Below are 21,492 nucleotides of genomic sequence, written 5' to 3' on the forward strand. Positions count from 1 at the left end.
CACTTTCAAAGTAAGTGAGAACGGGGTCTAATATGTTGTTCCTATGTTCATATGTTGAAGCAAGATTGTCCATGTGCATATAAACAATTATCCTATATGGACACAATAAAGAAATGAAATGAAATGAAATGAAATGAAATGAATTGAAATTCAATTCAATTTCAGTTTCATTTTCAATTCATTTATTTCAATCATAAAACCCTAAAATAATATATATATTAAAGTAACATGAAACAATCATTATCTTACAATTCTGGAATGAATTAGAAATTGGAGACTAAAAAGGAAGTTTGAAAAACTTGTAAGTAATAGTCCCCTGACATAAATAATAAATAACAAGATTACATGGTTGTACACCCATTATAGATACACACCGAAGAACACACACACACCATACTTTTGTTCTTCTTTGTTCATGGTGTATTTAAAGCCTTTAATGTAAACATGACAGATATAAACACACACACACACACACACGTGAACTCTCTCCTTATCTCTCTCTCTCTCTCTCTTTCTCCTTCTCTCTTTCTCTATCTCCCGCTCTCTTTGTCTACATCTCTCTCTCTCTCTCTCTCTCTCTCTATCTCCAGCTCTCTTTCTTTGAATCTCTCGAAACTGACATGTATCTAATTTTATACGAGAATTCAAACTAATAAGTAACCGGGATCTCAATACTTTCCAGACTTTCATTTTTGCGGCATTTATTAATCTATTTATATTCAATTCAAAATTTCACTTTCCGAATTCAGTGGTCAAAATATAATTTTCACACTAAATATTTCATTTCGTCATCTTATCATAATAATTTATTTAGTTGGTGAAGAGGAGGAGGTTGGGTGAGAGCCATCCCCTGCTGGTCACCTTACCGCTGGTGGCGGAGCTGAGGATAGAGCTGTAGACGGAAGATGGGGACATGCTTGGGCTGGCGGCAAGGATAAGAGCAGCGACTCCTGGAACAAAAAAGGAAAACAAAGTATGTTATAGACAAACTTGAGTACCGGTCATGTAATAAGTGTGAAATAATGTCTGAGGTTTTTGAAACATGTATAAATTGCCTAGTGCATAGTGAGCTTTTGAAAATGCAACTGAATATTCCAACGATAGACTAGGTCGTAGATACAATCTGCACATGGGCAGACAAAGACCGTTGTTTCATTCATACTAGTTTTTAAAACACCCAGGTATTGGGTAGTTGCTCATACAAGTTATGTATTTATTAGTACGAAAATTAATTTTTGTACCAATGGTACATTCCACGATACACAGGCGGAATCTTTTCATTCATTCAAAATGGCAAACAAAAATTATTAATGAAGCAACTCTATCTCTTTGGGAGTCATTTTTTCTAAAAGTGCTAAATGGCACCCCTCCTGGTCCAAAAAGATCTGTGGATATTTGGATGTCATTATACGTTGTATCATATGCTAACCTGAGACGTGTGGGCAGGCCATGGAGGTACCGCTGATGGTGCTTGTAGCACTGTCAGATCCCTTCCAGGCAGAGGTGATGTCAACTCCAGGTCCGAAGATGTTGAGGCAGGAGCCATAGTTGGAGAAGGAGGCACGAGCATCGTTGTCATCGGTGGCACCAACGGTCAGGGCCTGGATGGTGGGGGACACCATGAATAATATTTCATACGTCGATAATGAATTAAAAAATGGATAATAATTGGGTTTTCTTTACTCAGGGTATACACACCAGTATAATCAATGCTCTTCCTGTGGACCCTGCATTTATTATTATCCTAACATTTACAGCAGGCGGAAAGTAGAAAACGTGGAGTAAAATCTTTAAAAATAACGTTAGTGATATTCGAAAACTCGAACCTTGGATGGAGAGTCAATTATATGGACCACTATATGAAAAATACGGATATATGTGAATATGGTGAATATATCTAAAGCTTGATCAAACGAGGCCTGTGAGCAACATCTTACAATATTTCAACTATGTGTTTAAGAGTTGTCATGAAGAGTTCGAAGAGTGAGAAACTTACATATCCAGACCTGGCTGGAGATGTACCGCAAGCATCCTCATTACTGTTACCAGCGGCGACAGAGACGGTGAAACCAGCATCGTACATGCGCCTGACGGCAGCATCGGTAGTGCTGGAAGCACCACCTCCGAGAGACATGGAGACAACTGCTGGACGACGACCGTTAGAGACAACCCAGTCCATTCCTGCAAAGAACGTAAACGCATTTTGAAAATGATGATAAAGATAATTTGATTGAATTTACATAGCGCATTTTCCTGATGACTCGAGGCACTGTCCCTAATTATTTCATAAATAAATTAGGAAAAACGGTAGAAGTCAAGTAAAGTACATTTTCTTAGAAGTGCAATGAATTTGTTCCATAGGTGTGGAGGCAACCAAAACTAAACAGATTATTCAAAGACAGGTTAAGCATTTTAACAATGTTAATTCTTAATTCATAAGAGGCAACCCTTGCATTTGATAAATTTGTGTAACTTTGGTGACGACCGCTCGAGACAAATCAGTTTAAATTCGCTGATGAAACGCTGATGAAATTTGTTACCTTACGCCTGTGATCGTAAAACAATTTTAATCAATGTGAAGATGTGTTTCCGACGTCAAGGTAGGAACTTGTTGACACCACACTCCAAAATCGATATGACGTCATATTAAGTAGGAATATACTTACCGTCGATGATTCCAGAGTTGGATCCGGATCCAAGACATCCAAGAACTCGGATTCCGTAGATGTTGGCGTTCTTTGCGACTCCGTAGTTGGTTCCAGCAACGGTTCCAGCGCAATGGGTACCATGACCGTTGCAGTCAACTCCCTGAAAGAAGGGAAAGGTACACAATTAATGTAGACTGGTAGTGATCTGGTAGTGATTTTTTGAATGTCGTATAGATGTGGCTTAGGATGCAACACCCTTTTTCAGATTTGTTCATTCATAACTCAAACTGTTGGTCCATAATTTGTAATATATATTTATGTAGGCCTCGTCTCGGCCACTTACGGACGATAATAAGGATGTTATTGAATCGTAGGTTTTATTGTGAGTTGTCAACTTCTGTAGCTGTTATTAGACAATTTGAATACATGAGAAACCAGTTTGAGAGGGGGCATGTAAAATTTGCACCCCACGCTCTTCTTCAAAATATTCTTATAGTATCTGCTTCTGACTGGTAAATTGTATTGATGGGTAGTGCTGCATGGACAAAATTTGGTTCCTCATGTTCATTCAAAGGATATTTGTTTTAAATTGATATATGAACTTACGTTGTTGTTTCCAACGGCATCGTATGCGGCGACAGCACGATTTCCGAAGTCGTTGTGGGTGGGCCACACACCGGTGTCGACCACGTAAACGTTTACACCAGCACCAGAGTCTACAAGTAAGGAAAGAGGATTTTGTTAGAATACTTTGTATCAACGTTGTCTGAATTTCTGACATTTTATGAGACGATTTGCCCTTTCATTTTCGGAAAAACGAACTTCCGGAAAAACGAAGCTTCGGAATCATGAACCTTCGGAAAAACGACCGTAACCAATTATAAGAGCTGGTTTCTTCTCATTGTGTTCTTATGTGATATAATGTTACATTTAAATTCATTTAAGATTTTAAAATTTAAAAATAACTGTAGTAATCATCATTGTGTGTAGTTCCAAACGTGAGTGAGTGTAATGAACGGATTGGACACGCCCTCTTTTTTTTAAGTGATCAACTAGGCATAAATCTAGTTTTAATCAGAGAAGTTGATATCATCCAATTTTTAAATCTTACTCATTGGGTTGTAGGAGTTATCAAGAGGAAGGTTCCTCTGGTCAATACGGTCAAGACCCCATGAGGCGACGGCCTGAGTGCGGACAACACCATCCTCCTCAACGTGTACGACTCCATCGAACCTGCGGAGCTATAACAAGATTCAAGATATTCTGTAAAGATCTCACAAGTTATCAAACTGTTAAAACAATACGTGGGGCCTATATAATGCTATTGCAATTTTAATACTAATATGACATTTTAGTCATAGAAAAATTGCTCTAAGAGGATCCATAAAATTGCACGGTGATTATAAAAGAACCCCGATACTTTTATAATGGAATTGATGGACGTAATGCAAATGACTGAAGGCCAAACTAGTTCAGTGGAGTTACTTGCCCTTCATAAATATTCGTCTCTCATTGTTCAAACTGTCTATGACAGGACTGGTAAGCCACGCATTGATTTGATGGAAGTTGGAGGTAAATTCTTCACGAACCTACGACAATGGTTCAAATGTGAATCCTGTTGGGGGTTCTAATTAGGGTACAAGGTTAAGACTCCGAAATGCTAATATGGGACTAGACAGCTATACTTACGAACTCGACGGCATCTTCGCTGAGCTCGAGTGAAAGGGTCTGCATGTTCTTGAAGGTCTTGAGGACCTTGGCGAGCCTGAAGCGACGGGCAGAGAAAGCTGTAGAAAGACGGGCTCCGAACTCAGTCACATCAACGCTTTCCTAAAATAGAAGTAAACTCGAAGTAAATACATATATGCACATATTTCAATAGGTTTGCTTGAACGAAGTAGTGGTTTTACATGCTTTTTATATAAAATTGAACATAATTGAAGCACTGCTGAGGCCACTGCTCGTTTAAAGTAATATCATTTCATTTGAGAAAGATTATGCGGGACTTATATTTGGGAGCCTATTCGGATCTTGCTCGCTGCGCCTCTCAAAATGGAGATGCCAGAATTATGTCATTGGAAGCTACACTCCAAGATATAAGAGATAACTGAAATTGAAGTTTCGTCTATCAAAATACCAACGCTTGATATGACCTGTCATTTAAATCTGTGAAGAAAAGTAATCATTTATGAAAAATCGAATGAATTCTAAATAAAGAAAAAGAAAATGATAACTTACGTCGACCATAACAAGGTACTTGCCCTTGATGGTTTCCTTGGCACGCTGGAGAGGAGCGATGCCATAGGCAACAGCCAACAGGGCGGTAAATACGATCAATCCACGCATTTTCTGATAAAAGAAATTTGTGAGATGCATGGAGAAGAAAATATATAAATATTTTTAAAGCAATGTCATTTGTACAAGTCGTTTGTACATGAACAACTTTCATGTAGGCATAAATTATGTATTTTCATAGTGATCGGTTTAATGTACCAGCCACAGCCTTCAGTTTTTTTTACCAACAGGGCTTTTGTAATGCTCTGCATTTTCCAACAAACGCCCCGTAAGTAAAAGTAATTTTCGCACATTTTCCTCATCCGACGGCTCTCCAAAAGACTAGGGTGTAATTTTGTTGTACACCCATGAACAGTATATCAACCAAGTCCGATGTCAGCGAATTGTGACAAACTGCACATGAAAACTGACTACCATCTCCCTACTTTAATCAGCCTAGACAACTTAAACCAAGAAGATCATTGGTAATCAACTCACCGTATGTGTCTGGAGGTACTTTGTCTCTTGGTGTGAAAAACTGGAACCAATGAAGAACCGTGTCTAGTCATCTGCTTTTATAGAGGTCCTGGACCAATATAGGCTTATCAACTAGGAGACTGGCATAGACGTCATAAAAGGATTATGATAAGGACATTTAGATATTAATAATAGGATTAAGTCATGAAGTGTATTTGTGTTGTTCCATTAGTACTTAATATCATCACACGCACACTAATTATGGAGAATATTTACATCTAAAGAGAATAATGCAAACTCATTTTCAAGTTGCCTACTTCCTCTCTCTCTCTCTGTCTCTCTCTGTCTCTCTCTACCCATTCCCTTTTTTTTATTTATTTTATCCCTCTCTTGCTCTATCTCTCAGGTTCTGGAAGTTTTTTTGTTTTTTTTTACTTACTCTTATGGATATTCCTGATCTTCTTCAACCGTTAATCATAATTTAATTTTACCCTGTTTAGTAAATTTTACTCGTATATAATTTGTGTCTTCTCTCTGTATAATACGTTGATTTTTAATTTTACATAGATTGATAGTTCCAGTTATAAATCATTAAAAAAAACGTCTCGTCAATAATTCTTTTTCATTGCAACTTTAATCATGTACCGGTTTCCTTACTTCCCGGTGGTGACCCCCTTCCATCTCTCTTTCTCTCTCTCTCTCTCTCTCTCTATTTCACTTCCTCCTATTTTGTGATCTTTCTCACCGTTAATTATAGTTATATTTGTCCTGTTACGATAAATTTTTACTTTTTATATATTATTTTCTTCCTTTTGTAAAAACTTTAACTTAGATTTTTACATGGATTTTCAATTAAAAATTATAAATCATCTTAAATCATCCCTTGCGTATATATTACTACCCGTTTTGCCCAACCTTTGTAATTGAACATCTTTTCAACATGTCTCAGTCTATACTCAGCTTCTTTGCTCTTATTGACTACCTCCCCCCCCCCCCCCCCCCGCCCTTTCTTCTGTATCTCTGTCATTGTTTGCACGTCTGTCTCTCTGTATTTACCCAGCTAATACCTTCCATTCCGGTTGATTAATTATATACTTTCGCCACATGTTTCATTTTAAGCTTTTGGTATTTGAGATTATATATTTGCGTATGTTATGAAGATTGTTAAACATTACTAAGAGATTATCTATGTACATAAGCCTTATACCGATGTCAGTTTTTTAATTCCTTTTTACACATAAAATTATTATGCTAGACGTCTTCCCAACTCGACGCTTATACTGATTTTATATGTTCTGTCCTATTTTTTTCTCCAAATATCGCTTTCGTAAACTGTTTACAATGTTTACAATCCTATACTATTTTGTATAACAAATATCTATATTACACTTGTTTCTTTTTTTTCTCTCTCTTTGTCTCTCTCTCTCTCTCTCTCTCTTTCCTCTTTTGTTTTATATATAGGATTTTATTGAAATCAAAACATCAAAAACCAAGAGCAAACAGTCCAAAGACTGACAACTGTCTTGGGTACAAAAATATAATTTAAATCAAATATACATAATAAAATAGTAGTAACGAATAAATACATAAGTTACATAAGTTAAAATATCAAATAACTAAACTATTATCAATAAATATTGCAAAAAGGACATATAAACAATAAGTATACATCATTACAATTACGTCAAAAGAGGGCTCTCGAGCTGTGCAAAATCTAAATCAGGTACAGACCGAGAGTCCAATAAAAGAAAATTAAAATGCATAAGACTGGGTTTAAAAAAGATCAATAGTGAAAAGAGGGGAATATGTCAGCTAAAGAATAATTTTTAAATTTAAAGTATTGAGAAGGTACAAGTAACATACAATAAAGAAATTCCCAAGAGAGCATAGTAAGAGAATAGAGTAAGATAGAGGAAGAGAGAGGGAGAAAATAAGAAAGGAGAGGAGAGAGGGAGAGAGAGAGAGAAAGAGAGAAGGAAGAGGATAGGAAGAAAGTTAGGGAAATATCAATACCATCTGTAGAATTTGTAAAAACAGTCCAGGTATTCAACAGTGTAGACATCATTGCAATTAACCCGAAATACATGAAACATACAATAAAGAAATTCCCAAGAGAGCATAGAGAGAGAAAAGAGTAAGATAGGGGAGAGAGGGAAGAAAAGAAAAGGAGAAAGAGAGAAAGAGAGAGAGAGAGAAAGAGAGAAGGAAGGGGATAGGAAGAGAGTTAGGGAAATATCAATACCAACTGTAGACTCTGTAAAAACAGCCCAAGTATCCAAGCATTATAGACATTGTAATTAATCTGAGATACATGTAACATACAATCTGTAGAATCTGTAAAAACAGTCCAGGTATTCAACATTGTAGACATCATTGCAATTAACCCGAAATACATGAAACATACAATAAAGAAATTCCCAAGAGAGCATAGAAAGAGAAGAGAGTAAAACAGATGGAGAGAAATAGGAAAAGAGAAAGGGGGAGAGAGAGAGAGAGAGGAGAGAGAGAGAGAGAAGGAGATAGGAAGAAAGTTAGGGAAATATCAATAAAATCTGTAGACTCTGTAAAATGAGAAAGTATCTAAACATTGTAGACAATAGACATTATTGCAAGAATTATGAAATACATGTACATAAAGGAAAAAGAAACATGTGTAATCTACCAAAGAAGAATGGAAGAAGAAGGAGGAGGAAAAGAGAAGAATTTGAGAAAGAGAGGGGAAAACACCAGAAAGGAAATTAGAAATTGGTAGATTTACACAAGTTTCATCATGTTGATTACCTTCACTGCCTGTGGTATAAAAGAATTTTGGTATCTGGATGTACGGCATGTTGGTTGGCAAAGAGGGTCACTGTTTCTTAACTGGCGAAAATTTGGTAAGGAATCCCTACGTGGAGGGAGCATGGAAGAATGTCTGGATTGTAAGAGTGATTTAACAAAATTTATGAACAATTGTTGTCGTCTATCTGCAAGGGATGGAATCTGTAAAAGTTGAAGGGCGTGAAGGTAATCAACATAATTATATCCCAAAATGATACGGCAAGATCTTTTTTGGACTCGTTCGATCTTGTTCGACTGATTGGCAGTAATAGATGATGACCACACTGGGGAGGCATATTCAACTAACGGTCTAATATACATAATATAAATAGCAACCAAATCCTCTAGTGGAGCTTTGTGTTTTCTAAGAACACAAAGGATGTAAAAACGTCGTGATGCTTGTTTGACAGCATTCTCGACTTGTCTATCCCATTTCATATCAGACTGTAAGTGCACTCCCAATAACTTAACAAACTCAGTAGGCTGAAGGACAGAGTCACTGATGCTAACTTCGGGCATAACAATCTGGTTCCGAAGGAAAGAGATATGTAATACCTTACACTTCTCAGGCTTAGGGGTCATCTGATTATCAACAGAACACTCGGTGATCAAAGATAAATGATCTTGCAATACGGAGGGTTGAGATTTGTGTCTGATTTCAGCGACACTCAAATCATCAACATATTTCCATCTCAGAGGAGTAGAGGTTGCAACATCATTTATCATGATTAGGAAAAGAATGGGACCGAGCCTCGTACCTTGCGGTACTCCACATGTAACAGGCAGGGGCCCACTAAAGGTAGATCCTAAACGTACACAGTGAGATCTGTTCTCCAAGTAGCTACACAAGAGAAGGATAGTATTTGGATCAGTACCTAAATCAAACAACTTCTCAATCAGCACATTGTGATTGATGTGATCAAATGCCTTAGCATAATCAATAGTACAGACTGAGGCAACATAACCAGGTTTGTCAAGACCTTTCAAGATCGAATCGATCATACTTATTAAATAGTGAGAGGTTGATGATCCTTTCATATTACCGAACTGTTGACTATCAATTTTGCTCATAATGTCTTGATATAACCATTTAGTGAGAAATGCTTCAAAAACCTTTGCAAAGGTAGGGGTGAGTGATATTGGTCTTAGTTGGTCAACAGTATTACATGGTGTATTCTTAGGGATTGGAACAATGTCTGAAACCTTCCAACAATCCGGAAAATTCCCAGTTTCTAAACATTTATTAAAGACCATAGTCAAAGGACCTGCTATCTCAGGAGCGAATTCACAGATAAGTCTAGTGGGTAGGTCATCATGGTGTGTGGATTTAGATGGTTTGAGTTTGCACAGTTCACGATACACTTGATAAGCTTCAATGCTGGGAGGAGGATGTGAAGCAGGCAAGAAAGCCGGTAGAGAAGATCTTTCGAGCGGAGGTAATTGACAACAAATTCCTGCGAAATGGTTATTGATGAAACTTGCTTGCTCAGATAAGCACATTTCACTACCAGGTAGAACAGTAGACTTCTTTTTCATCCCGGTGATCTTGCGTATTTGTTGATGCCAATTACTTGGATGACATTTCCGAAGATCTTTCACCTTGTTGGAATAGAAAGCAGCTTCACGTACCTGGACTTCACGCTTAACTTGATTGCGAAGGCTCTTATAACGTGCCATGTTATTGGAATCAAAGGCTGCTTGCCTTTCTTTGATGAGAGACAGGATTCGCTTGGTGATCCAGGGCTTATCATCTGCCTTGCGAATTATGGAGATGATAGAAAAATGCAGATGATACAATTCAGAGAGAGATTCTTGAAGATCAGCAGCCATCTCGTTGACACCAGGATGCTCTAAGAGATGGCTCCAGTTGGTAGAGGTGATCTCATCTCCAAAAGCGCGAACACTGGACTCACGAAAGGGACGGAATGTGACTGCTCTGGAAGTCTCCTTTGGGATCGAAGCACAGGCTTTGACAATCACTGTCTTGTGATCACTGTTAGAGATAGGATTAATCACAATTGGAGTATTGTAATAGTCAAATAAATCTGTGAAAACCTTGTCAAGAATGTTTTTGTTCTTCTTTCCACGGCTCACATCACTATTAATGGAGTCAATGAATAAAGTCATGAAGTATACATTTTAAGATCTCGTTATTTCGCATTTCATGATGGCTAAGCGTTTACATACGGTCTTACTTGTTGATATAGGGTATGGGGCTGAATATTACAGGTATACTGTGGTGGTTCAATGGTAAAGCAAAGGTCTCGAAAACTGGTGGACTCCAATTCCAAAGTAATACGATGCGCAAGGACCTGAGGTCATAAGCCCTTTGTTGCTTCCCCCAAAGTATAAACTTGCTTTCTTAGCATTCAGGTAAAGTAAGTCTTTAATTAATTTTGTCCAAATGGAACAGTTCACCACAAATCACGATGAGTGAAACTGTCTCGACCTGTTCTTTTTTTATGTCGATTGGAAACGACTATTTCTTGATGCTTTTTCTTTATTAAGGTACATACATTATTCCCAGTGTGGGGATCGACCCGTATGGAAAGACATGCCAGGCCACCCCACCACCTCCTCCATCCCCTGTTTACCCTTCCCTGTTCCCCTATCTTCGTACTGTGCACTTCTATCATGTATCTTTTTTAATATTGTGTTAGTTTGTGGGTGGGTGTGTGTGTATTTATGAAAGAAAAGGAGTCGAAGTCACATATCTTATATATGTTATTACATGTATTAGTGAGATCGACCCAGTAAACGAGTATAAGCCCTTTTTGAAAATATGCATTTTCTATCTCGTGTAGACAAAACATAGACATCCAATATAATCTATGCTTGTGTAATACCTACGACTCGTACCACTTCCCACCTTCCTGGTGAACACTCTTCTACGATATTTTAAAACTTAACAATGTTAAGAGAGGGTGGGTCGTGACGGAGCGAGACGATTTTCAATACTTCTCGTGGGGGGGGGGGACTCGGATCCCCCACTTAAATATTTTCGGGAGGGGGAAATGTCCCCTCCTGCCCGCCCGGAGGGATCGCAGCCCTTGACTCCAAAACTCAGCGACACTGACTATAAACGTAATTCGTATTTTAGGTCGACACGTTACATGCGAAGAGTCCAATCTGCGCATCGTTGTCAGCGCTGACCAAGAAGTGCAGTCCAGTCCAGAAGCCGGGAAAGGTGTACTCTCTGGTATCACTCACATCAGGTGTGTGGAATACGGGACACTCTATAAAAACACGTACGAGATATCCATGAAGAGAAAGAGAGAGAGAGAAAGAGAGAGAGAGAAGGGTGGGAGGAGTCAAATCGTCTTAACTCGCATGTAACAGCACAATACACTTAATAACTTAATCATATTACTAATATTTACATGCCATCATAATCCTTTCATGACGTCTATGCCAGCCTTCAAGGTAAGCCTGAATTGGCCCAGGACCTCTATAAAAGCAGATGACTGGAAATGGTTCTTCATTGGTTCCAGTTTTTCACACCAAGAGACAGAGTACCTCCAGACACCTACGGTGAGTTTTATAGTAAACCAGTTATACTTTTTCGTTGTGGATTGTTGAGGCTGATCAAAGTTAGAGGGAGATGGTGGGCAGTTTCCACGTGCAGTGGGTTATAATTTGCTGACACCTTTAATTGGTGGAAATACTATTGATGTGTGTGTACAGGTCTGCACGCAGCAAGAAATACCCCCTAGTCTCTCAGAGAGGTGCCGGGTGAGGGAAATTTAAGATAATTACTTTTTCCACATGAGACGTTTGGTGGAAAATGCAGAGCGTTACTAAAGACTTGTTCGTCAAAAAACTGAAGGATGTGGCGTGTACATTAAACTGGTCACAATGAAAAGACATAATTTAGGCCTACTCGAAAGTTCTTTCTCTTGTCGACTGATACAAATCACAGTGCATTGAAAATATTCATAATTTTTTCCATACATTGCACAAATTTCTTACTTCAGAAAATGCGTGGATTGATCGTGTTTACCGCCCTGTTGGCTGTTGCCTATGGCATCGCTCCTCTCCAGCGTGCCAAGGAAACCATCAAGGACAAGTATCTCGTTATGGTCGACGTAAGTAATCATTTTCTCTTTCTTCATTTAGTATTCATTCGATTTTTCATGAATGATTTCTTTTCTTCACGGCTTTCAATGACAGGTTATACCAAGCATTGATATTTTGATAGACGAAATTTCAATTTCAGTTATCGTGGAGTGTAGCTATAATAATAATAATATATAATAATAATAAAATAATTCTGGTATGTCCTTTTTGAGAGGCGCAGCGAGCAAGATCCGAATAGGCTCCTAAATATAGGTTCCGCACAATTTGTTCTCAAATGCAACGATGTTAATTTAAGTCAGCAGTGGCCTCAGCAGTGCTTTAATTATGTTCAATTTTTATATAAAAAGCATGTAGAACCACTATTTATTTCAAGCAAACCTATTGAAATATGTGCATGTATGTATTTACATCATTTCAGGACAGCGTTGATGTGACTGAGTTCGGAGCCCGTCTTTCTACAGCTTTCTCTGCCCGTCGCTTCAGGCTCGCCAAGGTCCTCAAGACCTTCAAGAACATGCAGACCCTCTCACTCGAGCTCAGCGAAGATGCCGTTGAGTTCGTAAGTATAGCTTACTAGTCGGGCCCATGTTACAACAGCTCAGAGTCTTATCCTTGTTCCCTATTTAGAACCCCCAAGAGGATTCACATTGGAACCATTGTCGTAGGATCGTAAAGAACTTACCTCCAAGTTCCATCATATCAATGCGTGGCTTACCAGTCCTGTCATAGACAGTTTGAACAATGAGAGACGAATATTTTATGAAGGGCAAGTAACTCCACTGATGCTTCAAAATACAAAACTAGTTTGGCCTTCAGTCATTTGCATTACATCCATCAATTCCATTATAAAAGTATCGGGGTTCTTTTATAATCACCGTGCAATTTTATGGATTCTCTTAGAGCCATTTTTCTATGACTAAAAGTTCATATAAGTATTAAAATTGCAATAGCATTATATAGGCCCCACGTATTGTTTAAATAGTTTGATAACTTGTGAGATCTTTACAGAATATCTTGAATCTTGTTATAGCTCCGCAGGTTTGATGGAGTCGTACACGTTGAGGAGGATGGTGTTGTCCGCACTCAGGCCGTCGCCTCATGGGGTCTTGACCGTATTGACCAGAGGAACCTTCCTCTTGATAACTCCTACAACCCAATGAGTAAGATTTTAAAATTGGATGATATCAACTCTGATTAAAAACACGTTTTTATGCCTAGTTGCTCACTTAAAACAATAGAGGGCGTGTCCAATCCGTTCATTACACTGACACACGGTTGGAACAACACAGTATGATGATTACTACAGTTATCTTTAAATTTTAAAATCTTAAATGAATTTAAATGTAGCATTATATCACATAAGTAAAAAAAATGAGAAAAACCAGCTCTTATAATCGGTTACAGTCATTTTTCCGACGGTTCATCATTCCGAAGCTTCGTTTTTCCGGAAGTTTGTTTTTACGAAAATGAAAGGGCAAACGTCTCATAAATGTCACAAATTCAGACAACATTGATTCAAAGTATTCAAACAAAATATGCTTCGCTTAATTGCAGACTCTGGTGCTGGTGTAAACGTGTACGTGGTCGACACCGGTGTGTGGCCCACCCACAACGACTTCGGAAATCGTGCTGTCGCCGCATACGATGCCGTTGGAAACAACAACGTAAGTTCATATTTCAATTTAAAACAATTATCCTTTGAATGAACATGAGGAACCAAATTTTGTCCATGCAGCACTACCCCCAATGCAATTTTTTAATAGTCACAAGCAGATACTATGAATATATTTCGAAGAAGAGCGTGGGGTGCAAATTTTACAAGCTCCTCTCAAAATGGGTTCTCATGTATTAAAATTGTCTAACAACAGCTAAAGAAGTTGACAACGCACAACAAAAACCTACGATTCAATAACATAATCAATATCGTTCGTTTATCGTAATTGGCCGAGACGAGGCCTACATATAAATATATTACGAATTTGGGACAGACAGTTAGAGTTATGAAAGAAAAAATCTGAAATAGGGTGTTGCATCTCAAGCCACATCTTACAACGTTCCACGAATATCCAATGTATCTAACATAAAGATCACTACCAGTGTACATTAATTGTGTACCTTTCCCATCTTACAGGGAGTTGACTGCAACGGTCATGGTACCCATTGCGCCGGAACAGTCGCTGGAACCAACTACGGAGTCGCAAAGAACGCCAACATCTATGGAATCCGCGTTCTTGGATGTCTCGGATCCGGATCCAACTCTGGAATCATCGACGGTAATTATATTCCTACGTAATATGACGTCGTATCGAATTTTGGGGTGCGGTATCAACAAGTTCTTACCTTAACGTCGGAAAGACTATCTATACATCGATTCAAATTGTTTTACGATCACAGGCGTACGATAACAAATTTCATCAACGTTTCATCAACGAATATCAACTGATTTGTCTCGAGCGGTCGTCACCAAAGCCGTTATAAAAATCAAAAATGCACCAAATCCCAGGGTTGCCATTTATGAATTAAGAAGTAACATTGTTAGACTGCTTAACTTGTCTTTGAATAATCTGTTTGGTTTTGATTGCCTCCATGCCTATGGAACAAACTCCATGCATTTCTAAAGAAAATGTACTTTACTTGACTTCCACCGTTTTTCTTAATTTATTTATAAAATAACTAGGGACAGTGCCTTGAGCCATCTGGAAAAGGCGCTTTGTAAATCAAATCATTAGTATCTGTATGATCCTTTCAAGAATGTGTTTACGGTCTTTGCAGGAATGGACTGGGTTGTCTCTAACGGTCGTCGTCCAGCAGTTGTCTCCATGTCTCTCGGAGGTGGTGCCTCCAGCACTACCGATGCTGCCGTCAGGCGCATGTACGATGCTGGCTTCACCGTCTCTGTCGCCGCTGGTAACAGTAATGAGGATGCTTGTGGTACCTCCCCAGCCAGGTCTGGATATGTAAGTTTCTCATTCTTCGTACTCTTCTTGGCGATTCTTAAACACATGGTTGATTTCTTGAAAGTTGTTGCTCACTTAGGCTTTGTTTGCTCAATCTATGGAAATACTCACCATATTCACATCTAGTGTTATTGTTCGTATAGTATAACATTCAATTGACTCTCAATCCAAAGGCCGACGTTTTGAATTTCACTAACGTCATTTTACAAGATATTACTCCACGTTTGCCACTTTCCACCTGCTGTAAATGCTAGGGTAATTATAAAGGCAGGGTCCGCAGGAAGAGCTGTAATTATACTGGTGTGGATACTTCTCAATTTATATACACTTTTGGTTCATTGTTGATATACGAAATACTGTTCCTGGTATCCCCAACATCCAGGCCCTGACCGTTGGTGCCACCGATGACAACGATGCTCGTGCCTCCTTCTCCAACTATGGCTCCTGCCTCAACATCTTCGGACCTGGAGTCGACATCACCTCCGCCTGGAAGGGATCTGACAGTGCTACCAGCACCATCAGCGGTACCTCCATGGCCTGCCCACACGTCTCAGGTTAGCATATGATACAACGTATAATGACATCCAAATATCCACAGATCTTTTTGGACCAGGAGGGAGTGCCATTTAGCACATTTAGACAAAATGAATCCCAAAGAGATAGAGTTGCTTCATTAATAACTTTTGTTTGCCATTTTGAATGAATGAAAATATTCCGCCTGTGTATCGTGGAATGTAACATTGGTACAGAAAGTAATTTCCATACTAATGAATACATAACTTGTATGAGCACCTACCCAATACCTGGGTGTTTTAAAAACTAGTATAAAAGAAACCACAATCTTTGTCAGCCCATGTGCATATTGTATCTGCGACCTAGTCTATCGTTGGAATATTCAGTCGCATTTTCAAAAGCTCACTATGCACTAGGCAGTTTATGCATGTTTCAATAACCTCAGACATTATCACTTATCACATGACCGGTACTCAAGTTTATCTCTCACATACTTTCGTTTTCCTTTTTCGTTTCAGGAGTTGCTGCTCTTATCCTTGCCGCCAGCCCAAGCATGTCCCCATCTTCCGTCTACAGCTCTATCCTCAGCTCCGCCACCAGCGGTAAGGTGACCAGCAGAGGATGGCTCTCACCCAACCTCCTCCTCTTCACCAACTAAATCAAAACAGCATTGCTGAAAGGATATTGAAATGAAATCGGATGAACTTTGATTTTAGACGTTGGAAAATGATTCGTTGTGTAATCAAAGATGAATAAATCGAGAAATAATCAAAGAGAAATGTGTAATGATGACTTTCTTGTGTCACGTCTGCTCAATCAAGGTCAATAAACCAGTAAGAAAGTACCGTCTAGTATGTATGTGCATGTGTGCGTGCGTGTTTGCGCGTTAAGGGTGTAGACAGAGAGAGGGGAGCGAGAGACAGGCAGAGAGACAGACACAAACAGACACAGAAACGAATTGAGATAGAGACACGAGTATAACATTACCCTTTTAAAGTGATACGATTTCAATCACATTGAAAGTAAATGCAGGCGATATTCCAATTAACAATCAAACGAATAATTTAAAATGACAAAATTCTTGATTAATTTGAGTATATAGCGATAAGAACAACTGTTCATATTCCAAAATAATATATAAAAGACTTAAATCTTCCTTACAAAAAGTAATTTATTGATTCCTAACCGGTTCGGATTTCGAACTGGTTATTCTACCGATTATGCAATTTTGCATAGTAATTGAGGCTTTTGCGAACAGTGAACATATTATTGGAGTATTTATGGACTTTTTAAAAGGCTTATGATACGATTGATCATAAAATATTAATTCATAAATTACAGTACTATGGCGTAAGAGGTCAAGCTCTTTCATGGTTTACTAATTACTTACAAGACAGACAACAATACGTATCTTTCCAAAATCACGAATCAAACAAATGTGGAGTACCGCAATAATCTATATTGGGTCCAGTGTTATTCATTATTTATATAAATGATATTATTGAAACCTCTTCACTCGTAAATTTTATCATTTTTGCTGATGATACGAGTATTTCTCACTCCCATAAAACTTTGATACGCTTAAAACACGGTTAAATTGTGAATTAATAAAAATGTCTAGGTGGTTTAAATCTAATAAGTTATCATTAAATCTAAGTAAAACAAATTTCATTAATTTAAAAAGGCTAATGTACATGATATAAGGAATTGTAATATCGACATTGACGGCTTGCCTCTCATTGAAAAACAATCTGTACAATTTTTAGGAGTCACTATTGACTCTCATCTAAATTTTAATGAGCATATACGTTATATACATACATCAGTATCAAGGAATATTGGGATTCTGTAAAAAGTTTTTAACAAAATCTTTCTGAAAGATCTATGATTATATTATACAATTCTCTAATCTTATCACATGTGTTATATTGTAATATTGTATGGGGTAATTGTAGTTTAACAAGAATTAATTTCTTATTTTTGCTTCAAAAGAGAGCGATTGGCATAATTACTAACTCAAGTTATATATCACACACAGAACATTTATTTCATCGTTTAAAAACATTACAAATACAAGATATTCACATTTTTAAGACAAGCATTTTTACGTATAAATATTCTCATAATCAACTACCATAACTATTTCACAACATTTACAGTTTAAACTCAAACATTCCCACATATCCCACCCTTTGTTCAACAAGTTATCACTTAGAAAATACTAAAATAATTTTAGCCCCAAAGTCAGTAAGACATCATGGACCAGATGTTTGGAACTCCTTACCAAATTCATTAAGGCATTGTTCATCTCTCTCTATCCTTTGAATGTAAACATATATTCCTTTTATATGAAATAAAGGCATGATTTAACAACAAATTAAAGCATCTCTTAAAAAATAGCCTTGTCCGTCACCTTTCGCGTGACGCAGGACTGCGTCAGTGACTTCCTCAGCGTTTGACGCACCCTGTAAGGGTGGTATCATACTGAGAGTGTATGCTAGCTGCCAGTGCACACATTGCTTTGAATCACTGATACACTCATGATCTAATTGCTTCCAAGGTTTTGTTTGGCGCAGGAAATAACAGAGTCGAAATGTGCAATGGGCAATAAGAATACAGAGTTATCCTATGTAACAAATAATTGAGAAAAAAACTAGCGCCCTCGCATTTTCTATACTGTTACCCACTAAAATTGGAATATTTTTTCTTACCCCTTTTTATGAAACGATTGTTACAAAATTGTATATTCTTGATAGTTAGAATTTATATCTTCTCGACTCTCGTGATCAATCTAGTAGAGATATATAAATAAAGTTAGAGAAGATATAGACTTTATCGATCAAACATAAAACGTACTGTTAATATCATTTTATGAAAAGAAGTTTTTTTCAAATCTACTTTATTGGCAACAGTGTAGATCACCTTTTAAAACTACTAGATTGCAAGGTCAAACCTCCACTCACCTCCGAATTCAAATTTTTTGGGGGCCGAAAATCTCTGCTTGAATGATTCATTTAGCCCACCGCTCGAACAAAAACCTGACCGTGACCCGATTTTAGAAGAATATGCAATATCATTTGTCCAGAACACTCAAAGATGTAAATCTTAATGACCGGAAGTTCGGAATAATAATGCAGAAATTTGGGAAGACTGTAAGCTTCTTTCAAGGACAACTTAAATGGCCCAGAGTGGTGATGATGTCATTTCAGTGCAGGAGAAGGCCGAAATGCACTAATTTCTCTATTATTCATGATCTTAATCAGGAAGACGATATTTGTTTAATTTACCATACGTAATGCAATTGTGAATTATTCGAAAATATGAACACGGAAGGCAACACATCCCTGGTTCAACTATACACAAGGTCTGGCGACAAATGCCCTGCGTTGAACTTCCTACACTAGTAGAATCTTTAACTTCCGCCCTGAACCAAACACAATACCTGACATACTAACACTAACCCTAACCTTTACCCTTACCTGAAACCCATTCGTTTACATGATCCTAAACACAACCCGGTTCTCATACATGTATTTTATCTCCATACTATTCACTACACTTACTTCAAGGTACCGGGGATGGCGTTATCAACAAACTCGCTCAGCTTAGCCTCAAAACAATAGCTATTCCACAGTCAGGGACGTCGCTAGTGGGTGGGGTGGGGGTGCGACACCCCACCTGTCAGGATATTATCGGTAAAAATGCGCTGCCGTCGGGAAAATGAGAAAAGGGGGAGGGAAAATGAAAGGGAAAGAAAGGAAAGAGAAGAGGAGAAAAAAGGGGAAAAAAGAAAAAAAAAAAGAGGAAGGAGAGGAAAGAAAGAAAAAAAAAGAAAAAAAAAAAAAAAGGGAAAAATAGAAGAAGAAAGAGGAAAAGGTAAACAAAGAAACGGGGTGGAAGAGAGGAGAGAGAGAGAGGGGGGGGGGTAAGAGCCTGAGCTGAGAGAGGAGGATGGGAGTAAGAGAGAAAGGAGGTTTGTTGGGTGGAGTCATCTCGTCGAGGGAGCAAGAAAGATATGTTGCTGTGTCGGGTCAGCTGTGTCGGTATTCTCGCTCGGTCCTCGTGTACTATATCAACGCAGACGTTTGAAGTCGATGAGATGTCGACCGGCCGTCAATTCTTTTTCCCACTAACTGTGACTTGTTATCCACTGTGACGACTTCGAGAGAGACTAAAATATAATAATTGTATTTTCTCTAAGTTTCAACTTCTATATAGGGCCCGCACTACAGCGCGCCGCCGCGGTTAAAGAAACCATTCAAGGCCCCATCAAAAAAAAAAAAAAAAAAAAAAAAAAAATCTTCTCAATTTTAAACCACAATTACCTAAAAGCACAATTTAACGAACCTAATTCAACAACAAAAAAAGAGCGGAAAATAGCAAATGCAAGAAGTAAAAACACGAAGGCATCGCCAAACATGTTGCCAAAGCTTCCGAATTCGGCAGTTTGTGGATTCATAAAAATCAGTTTTTGTTTTCAATCATTAATTCAATAATTATATCCAAATTTTACGAAACAAAATTAGTCTCATGCACATCGTTATTAGTGTCACATATTTCTTAAGTTTGTGGCAGATTTGTTTTGTAGAGCAATATATATATATATATATATATATATATATATATAGGCAATGGTCGAGCTTAGTTGCGCGCAAAAAATTGGCAAAACCGATAAATACCCCTTTCTATTTCAATAAGAGCCACTTCCCTTTCTCACAATGACGCTTCTGACACCTTTGATAGGTGCCTCTATTAAAGTCTCATAGATGCCCGTTTTCCTTCGACAGGTGCCAATTTTCCTTCGTAATAAGTGCCCCTTTCAATTCCACAAGTGCCCCTATTCATCTCAGGTGAGTGCCCTTCACCTCCTATAATTGCCTCTTTTTCAAATCTGACAGGTGTCCCATATATTATGTTGACAATTGCCTCTTTTCCTTTGTATGCCCTCTTTTCATTCTTATAAGTGCCCTATTTCATCTTTGATAAGTGCCCCTTATCCTTTCTAGTTAGTGCCATTTTCCTTCTAATAATTGCCATTTTTCCTTTGTAAAAATAGCTCACTCTAGTGAGTGCCCCTTATAAAGTGAGATAAGTGCTCCATTTTAACCTGTAGCAATTCCCATTTTTACTTTGACATCTGGTTTTTCTTTCTAATAAGTATCCTTTTCCCTTTGGATATGTGCACTCTTTTCCCTTCCCCATAAAATTTGCTCCTATAATTTAAAGCGATTAAGATCAACATTTTCTTGAATTTTACATTAAGCTGACTCGCTACGCTCGCTCGCATTTAAAGTTGAATAAACTATGTTCCTTATTAAAGGTCTTTTCAGTCTTTCATGATTAGGTTGTGCTTGAAAAAAACATCAAGATTGTCTATTCTCCCTTAAAACATGTATTTTTCTGCACCGCGACCTCATAAATCTAAAAATGTTTGCTCGCTCGCTTCGCTCGTGCGAAAATAAATATTCATACCATCACACCAAACTGCAAAGTACATGTATGATGCTTAAGACGTACCTTAGACCATGTTAAGAGAGAAACAAACATTGAAATCATCCCTGATAGTGTAATAAATATGTAGGGGGATATACCAATGTCTAAAACATGTATTTTTTCGATTTGAGGTTTCCCTTTTATAAGTGCCCCTTTTCCCCCAAAAGTGCCCTTTTTTGTTGATGCCCCCCTTAAAAAGTTTAAAAGTTTAAAATTCGAAATCTCGAGACTCG

General features: G+C 38.0%; 2 protein-coding genes across 2 annotated transcripts; one reads left to right on the forward strand and one right to left on the reverse strand.

The window, feature by feature from the left end:
- Positions 1-760: 760 nt before the first annotated feature.
- On the reverse strand, positions 761-5,474 carry LOC115924104 (aqualysin-1-like). Its single transcript, XM_030985869.1, has 9 exons — positions 5,421-5,474; positions 4,887-4,997; positions 4,338-4,478; positions 3,760-3,889; positions 3,255-3,364; positions 2,667-2,808; positions 1,997-2,181; positions 1,430-1,601; positions 761-950 (listed from the first exon to the last, which is right to left on the reverse strand). Exons 2-9 carry the CDS (start codon positions 4,992-4,994, stop codon positions 811-813), a joined length of 1,128 nt encoding a protein of 375 aa, XP_030841729.1. The 5' UTR covers positions 4,995-4,997; positions 5,421-5,474; the 3' UTR covers positions 761-810.
- Positions 5,475-11,644: 6,170 nt separating this feature from the next.
- On the forward strand, positions 11,645-16,541 carry LOC581986 (aqualysin-1). Its single transcript, XM_781963.4, has 9 exons — positions 11,645-11,750; positions 12,194-12,304; positions 12,715-12,855; positions 13,327-13,456; positions 13,851-13,960; positions 14,428-14,569; positions 15,069-15,253; positions 15,636-15,807; positions 16,285-16,541. Exons 2-9 carry the CDS (start codon positions 12,197-12,199, stop codon positions 16,422-16,424), a joined length of 1,128 nt encoding a protein of 375 aa, XP_787056.3. The 5' UTR covers positions 11,645-11,750; positions 12,194-12,196; the 3' UTR covers positions 16,425-16,541.
- Positions 16,542-21,492: the final 4,951 nt, after the last annotated feature.

Source organism: Strongylocentrotus purpuratus, unplaced genomic scaffold (genome assembly GCF_000002235.5).
Source record: "Strongylocentrotus purpuratus isolate Spur 01 unplaced genomic scaffold, Spur_5.0 spur5_scaffold_15, whole genome shotgun sequence".
In the NCBI taxonomy this organism is placed as follows: Eukaryota; Metazoa; Echinodermata; class Echinoidea; order Camarodonta; family Strongylocentrotidae; genus Strongylocentrotus; species Strongylocentrotus purpuratus.